The sequence below is a fragment of the Triticum dicoccoides genome, chromosome 7A (genome assembly GCF_002162155.2).
Source record: "Triticum dicoccoides isolate Atlit2015 ecotype Zavitan chromosome 7A, WEW_v2.0, whole genome shotgun sequence".
Taxonomy (NCBI): Eukaryota; Viridiplantae; Streptophyta; class Magnoliopsida; order Poales; family Poaceae; genus Triticum; species Triticum dicoccoides.
Genome location: NC_041392.1, coordinates 677,688,410 through 677,697,557, shown reverse-complemented (window position 1 = coordinate 677,697,557; position 9,148 = coordinate 677,688,410). Strand labels below are relative to the sequence as shown.

Below are 9,148 nucleotides of genomic sequence, written 5' to 3'. Positions count from 1 at the left end.
TGACTGAGACACATCTCCGGTCAATAACCAATAGCGGGACCTGGATGCCCATATTGGCTCCTACATATTCTACGAAGATCTTTATCGGTCAGACCGCATAACAACATACGTTGTTCCCTTTGTCATCGGTATGTTACTTGCCCGAGATTCGATCGTCGGTATCCAATACCTAGTTCAATCTCGTTACCGGCAAGTCTCTTTACTCGTTCCGTAATACATCATCTCGCAACTAACTCATTAGTTGCAATGCTTGCAAGGCTTATGTGATGTGCATTACCGAGAGGGCCCAGAGATACCTCTCCGACAATCGGAGTGACAAATCCTATTCTCGAAATACGCCAACCCAACATCTACCATTGGAGACACCTGTAGAGCTCCTTTATAATCACCCAGTTACATTGTGATGTTTGGTAGCACACAAAGTGTTCCTCCGGCAAACGGGAGTTGCATAATCTCATAGTCATAGGAACATGTATAAGTCATGAAGAAAGCAATAGCAACATACTAAACGATCGGGTGCTAAGCTAATGGAATGGGTCATGTCAATCAGATCATTCAACTAATGATGTGACCTTGTTAATCAAATAACAACACTTTGTTCATGGTTAGGAAACATAACCATCTTTGATTAACGAGCTAGCCGAGTAGAGGCATACTAGTGACACTAAGTTTGTCTATGTATTCACACATGTATTATGTTTCTGGTTAATACAATTATAGCATGAATAATAAACATTTATCATGATATAAGGAAATAAATAATAACTTTATTATTGCCTCTAGGGCATATTTCCTTCAGTTTTCCTCCTCTAACCCTAGACGGTTAGGGCAAAAATTACACTCCAGACTTCATTGGCGAGGTTGTGGATTCACCATCCCTCTACCTGCTGCTCCGGCGGCGGTAGTGGGGAGGCGAATCCTAATGCCTTCGCTCCAGTTAGTAGTTTAGCGTATGATTTTTTAGTCCTCGCAGGCATGGCGCTCAGACGAATGGCAAGACTTCTTCTTGGTTCCCATCCAACTCGAGTGAGCTCCAGCATAGATTCCTGCTGTCTCTTAGGGGCGATGAGGTTACGGTTCCTCGTCATGTAGGGAGATTTGGTGTCACATGCTGCAAATCTATGCAAAGGTTCAACGGCGATGACTGCGGCTCCAGGGCGCTGGTCCTTAAAGGCAAGTGCACGGAAACTTCCTGGCTGTCAAGGTCAAGCCCGCTCCGGTTGAGGAGTGGCGACAACGGTGCGTCGATGTCTCGTTCTGACAAAAGTAGTGGTTCGGTGTTCTCGAAATCTCAATGTAATTTTTACTATGTTTAAAATGCTTTTTACTTCCAACTTCTATAATAGATTTGATCATTTTCACAAGAAAAAGTGTAACTTTTAATGGGAAAATAATTTGTATTACTCAAATACAGGGTTACATTCAACGCGGCATTGTTCAACGACATCATCAGGTCCAAGACCCCAACCAAACGACAGTGCGTATTTTCTTTGAGGGAAGCGACAATTGTGTTTTTGACATCAACGGAAGTTCGCCAAAAGCTGGAAAAGCTGCAATAGAAATGAAACAAGAAAATGCAGCTATGGGTCCAATTGACCCAGCTTGACATGGTCACATTACATCAAACCTTCCCATATAAAGGACTCCCACCTTTAACGACATGAATCCACGTCAAGTGTTTCACGCGGGGGATACTTTCGGGTTTGACGTGGCGAACATGGCGGTAAGATGCGTACATGACGGTGTTTCAGACGCCCACAAACCTCCCCCTAATTTGTGTCAGGTTTAGAATAAAAAGCAGACGCGTTCACGGACAAATAAGGGTTCGTGTTCGATGATAAATGACGTCTACACACCTTGTTGACTATCATCAACAAGGTCAAGCCAGCTCCGGTAGAAGAGGCAATAGCGGCACGTCGGCAGCCTGTTCTGATGGCAGTAGTGATCATTCGGTGGTCTCTAAATTTTGATTTTTTTTGTTATATTTGAGATGTTTTGTATCTCCGATGAACTTTTGAACTTTTACAATAGATTTGATTGATCCTTTTCACAGAAAAAGGTAATTATTTTTGCTAGAAAATAATTTATATTACTCGAATATCATGGTTAAAATCGTCGAGGCATTGTTTGACGACCTCAGCAGGTCCAGGCCCTAACCAAACAACAGTGCGTTTTTTCCTTTAGGGGAACGACAACAACATCGGGGTTTTAACATCTATGAAAATTTGCCAAAAGCCAGAAAAGCCGCAACACAACGGAAACAAGAAAATCCAGCTGTGAATCCAATTGACCCGGCGTCACACGGTCACATCACATCAAACCTTCCCATACGAAGGCCTTCCACCTTTAACGACAAGTTTCACGCGGGAGATTTTTTGGGTTTACATGGCAGTCAGGTGTGTACATGGCTGCGTTCCAGATGCCCGCAAACCTCCTCCAATTTGTGCCCGGTTTACGAAAAAATAGATACATGTAGACGGAAAAATAAGGGTTCGTGTTGCATATATAATAAACTACGTCTACACACCTTGTTCCGTAGTATTGCAGACGTTTTTGAGGAGGACGCCCTAACCTTTGCACATCTGATATCACACCTTCCCATAAAAGGATCCCTCGAAAAAGAAAGAAAAGAAGAGGAGATTCGTGACGCGGTGGCAAAGAAAATCCAGCGGTGGATCCAAATTGTCCCAGCGTCACACGGTCACGCCGCATCAAACCTCCCCATAAAAAGGCCCTCCGCCCTCCCTCCCGTCGCCCCCCACCCAATTTCCTAATCCATGGACGCCAAGCCCGGCGCGCCCGTCCACGAGCCGCTGCTCGCGGCGGCGCGGCCCGGCAAGGACGCGGCGGACGACGATGGGGCGCGCCAGGGCCTCGCCGCGGCGGAGGTGAAGCGGCTGGTGCGGCTCGGCGGGCCCATCATCGCCAGCTGCATCCTCCAGAACGTCGTCAACATGGTGTCCGTCATGGTCGTCGGCCACCTCGGCGAGCTGCCCCTCGCCGGCGCCTCCCTCGCCACCTCCCTCGCCAACGTCACCGGCTACAGCCTCCTCGTACGTGCCATTACGCCCCCCTAGTCCCCATCTATTTTATTAATTCTTCCGTGCCCTCGGCTTGGAGACAGCCGGTTGCTGATTGATTAATCTGGTGGGCTGCAGACCGGCATGGCGACGGCGATGGACACGCTCTGCGGCCAGGCCTACGGGGCGCGGCTGTACCACCGGCTCGGCGTCTACAAGCAGCGCGCGATGGTGGTGCTCTCGCTCGCCTGCGTCCCCATCGTCCTCATCTGGGCCAACACCACCAGGATCCTCGTCTCCCTCGGCCAGGACCCGGCCATATCGGCCGTGGCCGGCGAGTATGCGCGGTGGATGATCCCGTCGCTCGTCGTGTACGTGCCGCTGCAGTGCCACATACGGTTCCTGCAGTCGCAGAGCATCGTGCTGCCCGTGACGGCCAGCTCCGGCACCACGGCGCTCTGCCACCCGCTCGTCTGCTGGCTGCTGGTGTACAAGGCCGGCCTGGGGAGCAAGGGCGCCGCGCTCAGCAACGCCGTCTCCTACGGCATCAATCTGGTCATACTGGCTCTGTACGTCAGGCTGTCGAGCACCTGCAAGAACACATGGAGCGGCTTCTCCAGAGAGGCGTTCAGGGAGCTGCGCCAGTTCACCGCGCTCGCCATGCCGTCCGCCATGATGATCTGGTTGGTATATCCCTAAAAAAAAAGAGAAATTTTGATTTCCTTTTCTTCTGTGGTATAAACCAATTATTTTCACTTGCAAAAACGTTGGAATAATTACTGCTTGTGCATGTGCAGCTTGGAGTGGTGGTCATTTGAGATCCTTGTGCTTCTCTCTGGGCTTCTGCCGAATCCACAGCTTGAGACATCAGTGCTGTCAATATGGTAAGCACAATGTTCAGATCATGTTCATATCATCTGCGATTTCAGCTTCAAAAATTAAACACGCCTATATATATATAGCTTGTTCTCTGTACGTAACTTAGTTGCTCCCTTTTGCAGCCTTAACACAGGTGCTCTGTTGTACATGGTGCCGCTTGGCCTTTCTTCTTCTATCAGGTCAGTTGTAATTCTTCAACACAGAAGACCAATTCTGAATCCAATGAGTAACATTATGAAGTCTCATCATATATGTGGTACAGTTTGAATTTTCATAAGTCCAATATATAATCTTGTTTATCTACTCAGCTGATTCTTGCTCTTTGTCTCGTCCGTAGCACGCGCGTCTCAAACGAACTTGGCGCTGGCCACCCAGAAGCAGCAAAGCTAGCGACGCGAGTGGTCATGTACATGGCCTTATCTGTAGGATTGGTGTTAGCCCTGACCATGGTCTTGCTGCGGAATGTTTGGGGGTATCTGTACAGCAATGAGCAGGAAATCGTCACATACATTTCAAGGATGCTGCCCATTCTCGGAATATCTTACTTGATAGATGGACTCCACAGTTCTCTTTCAGGTACATAGTCTTCATTGTTCTATACAGCTACTTCTGAATATATATAATCAGCAATCCATAACAGCAAGAGCTAATTTACACAATTAACACCATATTTTTCACAACTGTAAAGGCGTGCTTACCGGCAGTGGCAAGCAGAACATCGGCGCAGCCGTGAATCTCGGTGCATTCTACCTGCTAGGCATTCCCTTGGCTGCGATGCTTGCATTTGTCTTCCACCTAAACGGAATGGTAAGAACTTCTCCTACTCAATTATTTTACCTGTCATTGAATTGAATGGATGTCCTGAAATCTGAAACTGGTGCTTCGACTAGGGTCTCTGGCTTGGCATCGTTTCGGGCAGCTTCACCAAACTGGTGCTGCTCACATTTATCGCGTGGTGCATAGATTGGGAAAAGGAGGTAAATATGGCAGACCTACCAATCACTAGGAGCAGTTTCATTCTTACAGTTTACTCTGAAGACAGGACAATGTAATGTGTTCTCTCTTGTTCATCCGATTCAGGCACTAAAGGCACAGGACAGGGTCTTGGGCTCAGCTCACCTACTTCCAGTAGCGTAGCAACGTGAAGCATCGATCACGTGGATACACTATAGCACTTGCGCGTTGATGAGGCCTTCTTCAGCAAGGACGACGTATGGTCCTCGGATGTAAAACGGAGCAGATCCTCAAACATGAGATCAGCAGGCAGGCAGGCAGGCATGATCCAGACATTTTGGCAGTTGTATGTTTGGTTGGATTCATTCTTGCGGTAAGCGTGTAACTGAGCTCTTGCTATAGGAGACAGTTTGTGGGTAAGCAATGCGCGGCGAAACCATTGTAATCTCCACCCAATTTGATCCAATGATGTTTGTTGTGTGGCATGTTGAGATGCATATCCACTGAGCAGCTTGGGGGGCGTCTGGAACACATAGCAACTGAAACTGAATATGATTGATTTGAAGAACTTGATCAGTTGCAAGCTACTCCCTCCGTTTCTTGTCCCATATATTCAACCTTGTTTTATGCGGCTCCGTAGCATAGCACGGACACCTTACTAGTAACATTGCAGGATGATCTCCAAAGCATAATAAAGCGGAGATCAATTCAGACGTTACCTCCAGGCCTGCAAGATACTCCATCCATTCACTGTTATAACATGTTCTAGAGTAACTTAAACTGATTAGGACGAATATAGACACATTTAGTGTGTTTGTACACTCATTTCAGTCCGTCTGTAGTCCATATTGAAATAATCAAAATATCTTACTGTATTAATGGCCAGAGGGAGTAAACAAAGACCATGGCAGCACTTCTAACTCGAGCTATCAAAATTGGATGACAAGCTGTTCGGACGAAAACTACTCCAGGTAATTAAACAGAGAGATATGTGGCTGCAGGCTGCAGCAGAGCGAATCATGTCTGAAAACTACGAACCACCTTACGTTAACATTGCAAACTTGCTCTGCACACATTAACTTTGTTGAAATCTTGGACACTTGAGGGGAATTAGATAGAATAATTAAGTTTCTAATACTACTAGCACATGTTTTTAATAGAAAGGAACATATCATTCATTAATTTCTTCAACGGAACGAGGCATTGCAACTGTCACAAATCACACACTCATATTAGTAAATTTAGATAGACTGACAGACATCACCATACTAGAGCATATGCTAGGCAGGACAAGCATAGGGATCCTGAAATCTTGGAGCTCTAGCGCTTGCTGCGCTTCAAATTTCTCCCACGGGCAGACTTGAGGAGGTCTGCCAGCACCAAAGGGCAGCTGGCCTCCAGGTGCTTGTACCCCTCCGTCGCCAACACCGCATCAAGAACCGCAGTAGTGCAGACAATGAACTCGATGCACTTGGCCTTGAGCTGCGAGCAGTTGTGCTGTTCCGCCAGAGCGAGAGTCGTCGCCGCGGTCTCGACGGTGATGCCACGGGAGAGCTTGCTTTCGCAAATCAGCTTGAGCCTCTCCAACCCGTACCTGTCAGCACCCGCAAGCAGATGCTGGGCCATTGTCGCCACCTGCTCGACCCGTGGATCAAGCTCGGGCACTGTCCGTGTAGATGAAGTGCAGCATGGCCCTGAATGCTGACGCCTCCATGTCCTGCACCTCTACACGACGCGAGCGCTTCTCCTTCATTGCTCCAAAGAATTCCGCCATGAACACAGGTGACCTTGAGGCAAGTATTAGCTTGTGCGCAGCGAAGGACTCGCCGGACACGATGAAGGTGACGTCAGCGCCCGTCCCGCTCCGCAGGAGTTCGCGGAGGTGCTGGTGCAAGTTAGTGGGTGCCGGCGGCGCGACCACTTTCTCGTCTGTGATTGTTGGTACTGGTAATTGCCTGAGCACCGTGATGGCGCATTCCATAGCCAAAAATTGTCCCTGAGGTAGCCGGACTCTGCCAGATCGTGCATCTCAATGAGCACTACTGCAGGTGCAGGTGAGTAATCCTGACTCCTGAGGACTCAAGAATTGATGTGACATGCTCTTTTCTTGGGATGGTCCAACCACGCCCCTCTGGTCTATCAACCGGCAGCCTAAAGTCGCCTTCACGGTGTAATTCTTCTTGCTCGTTCCGGGTTCACCGAGGAACGCAAGCTTCACTGCAACCCACCTCGAGCAATAGGCCGGATCCCCTGACGTACGGCCACCTGACGTTGGGCCACTGACGCGTGGGTCCGGGTCCACACGTCAGCGAGTGCGCCGTACGTCAGAGGAGCTGCGTCCGAGCAATAGTCCCAGGACGATTTCCCGTCGACAAATTTGGACTTGGTCGACTTCCGATACAAAGGTTCGTTATACTCATAAGCGATCCCGAACTGCGAGGTTGCAGGATACAGCTGAATTTCCCACTCGTAACCATCGACAATCCATCTGGATTTGATGCAATCGCCACTGGACGTACTCGCGCTGTAGCCGTCGATCTTGAGGACCTGCACCAGGCGCGTGGCATCAGTGAGGTTCGTGCATGCACTAGCCATGGCGAAGGCTGGGCAGCGGGCGCGGTGGATGGTGGATCGAGGGGAAAGACTGGGATGCCGGCGCCGTGAGCTCGTGAGAGAACGGCTGGTTTTTGCTGGGAGAGATGGAGTACATTTTGATTTTATACTGGGCTGGCGATGTGAACCGGCGACGGCTCGTGGAGAGGGAGAATCCCTAGCGTACCGATGCACGTTGGAAGTTGAAACAAACAAAGTGATCAATCAATACAGAATGCCAACAATCACCGCTCGCATGACCACTTTAGCTACAATTCAGTCAGCTGAAATTTCACTTTTGCGTCAGTCAATTTTGTGACCATTAGATTTTTCTTTAAGATTTGTGCTGTGTATTGTTTCCTTTTTCGTAGGCAATCTCGCGAAGCTTTATTCAACCCGTCACAATGTTTACAGGGACGAAAGAAAGACCTTCCGGATGGCCCAGCCATACATGACGCCCAGGCCCTAACCTTAATGCATGCTTCGCTAGATTGTGAGCCTCCTTATTGGAGCTCCTAAACTCATGAACTATGTTACATGAAATAAAAGAAGGAATAGATAACTTAATTTCCTCTATGATAGCACCATAAGCCGATCCACTCCCAGATTTGATCTCAGCCACCACGCCTTGGCAATCCGACGCTAGATGTATTCGGTGCACATTCAAATCTTGGGCTAACGCCAAACCTTCCCTGATCGCCATTGCTTCGAGGGTAGCCGGATCGCCTTGGTTTGTGAATACTATCGATGATGCACCTGAAAAAGAACCATCATTGCTTCGACAGATCGCCGCGACTGCTCCATGTCGCCCCCCTCTGCCCACTGCAGCATCCACATTAATTTTCATATAGAACTCCGGTGGAGCAAGCCATCCCGTGCCTCTGGTGGTCGCGATCCCTCGATTCATCTTCGTCGGAGTCGAGTCCTGGATCTCTCCCAGATATGTGTTTACAAAGCCATGACAAACGAGCTCTTGAATATATCTTCATATATCGCCTTCCGTCTCGCCCCCCATAACGCCCATAGCGTTGTCGCGCATCTTACGAACTCATCTGACGAAAGAGCTTTCTCCATGGCAAATATCCACTCCTTGGCACTATCCTGTTGATTGAGACTTAGCTGATCCAAGATGATATCAGTTGAAAGCACCCAGGTGCTCCTAGACATAGGACAGTCCAGTAACGCGTGCCTCCATGAGTCATGTACTCCACATAATTTGCAAGATGATGATGTAGACATATTACGCCTATATAACACAGCCGCCGACGGGACATAATTTCTTGCCAGACGCCACAGGAAAACCCTGATTTTCGAGGGAACTTGCACCTTCCACAAAGACTTCCATTCAGCTCCTTCAGCTTCTAAGTTTGATGTGCCCTCCCTGCCTTTGAGCCAAGCCTCTCTGTTTTGTTTGGTTCGCACTAGCATACGGTACACCGAGCTTACCGAAAAGTGACCTCTTGGTTCCTTGCTCCAAGCCCAAAAATCTGAGAGCCGTCTAGTGCATAACGGGATCTGAAGAATTGGTTCTGCATCAAAAGGAGTGAACACCGTACGAACCAGCTGCTCATTCCACACTGCCATCGATGTTTCTATTAGTTCTGCCACACGTTGAGGGGGGTCCGGAACTAGTGAAGTAATGGGCCTTTTGTAACTTTCCCTTGGTATCCAGTTATGAGCCCAGATGTCCTTGTTTTCTCCAT

General features: G+C 48.6%; 1 protein-coding gene and 1 pseudogene across 1 annotated transcript; one reads left to right on the top strand and one right to left on the bottom strand.

The window, feature by feature from the left end:
* The first annotated feature begins 2,891 nt into the window (after positions 1 to 2,891).
* On the top strand, positions 2,892 to 5,440 carry LOC119330155 (protein DETOXIFICATION 16-like). Its single transcript, XM_037603271.1, has 8 exons — positions 2,892 to 3,053; positions 3,159 to 3,703; positions 3,818 to 3,904; positions 4,022 to 4,078; positions 4,237 to 4,475; positions 4,588 to 4,706; positions 4,790 to 4,876; positions 4,980 to 5,440. The coding sequence occupies exons 1-8, from the start codon at positions 2,955 to 2,957 to the stop codon at positions 5,034 to 5,036; spliced, it is 1,290 nt and encodes a 429-aa protein (XP_037459168.1). The 5' UTR covers positions 2,892 to 2,954; the 3' UTR covers positions 5,037 to 5,440.
* Positions 5,441 to 6,173: 733 nt separating this feature from the next.
* LOC119333869 lies at positions 6,174 to 7,448 on the bottom strand (annotated as a pseudogene).
* Between the last annotated feature and the right edge of the window lie 1,700 nt (positions 7,449 to 9,148).

Coding starts and splice junctions, on each gene's coding strand:
- LOC119330155 (XM_037603271.1), top strand. CDS start 2,955: ATGGTGTCCGTCATGGTCGTCGGCCACCTCGGCGAGCTGCCCCTCGCC. Junction 3,054..3,158: donor TCACCGGCTACAGCCTCCTC/GTACGTGCCATT, acceptor GGTGGGCTGCAG/ACCGGCATGGCGACGGCGAT. Junction 4,079..4,236: donor GGCCTTTCTTCTTCTATCAG/GTCAGTTGTAAT, acceptor TCTCGTCCGTAG/CACGCGCGTCTCAAACGAAC.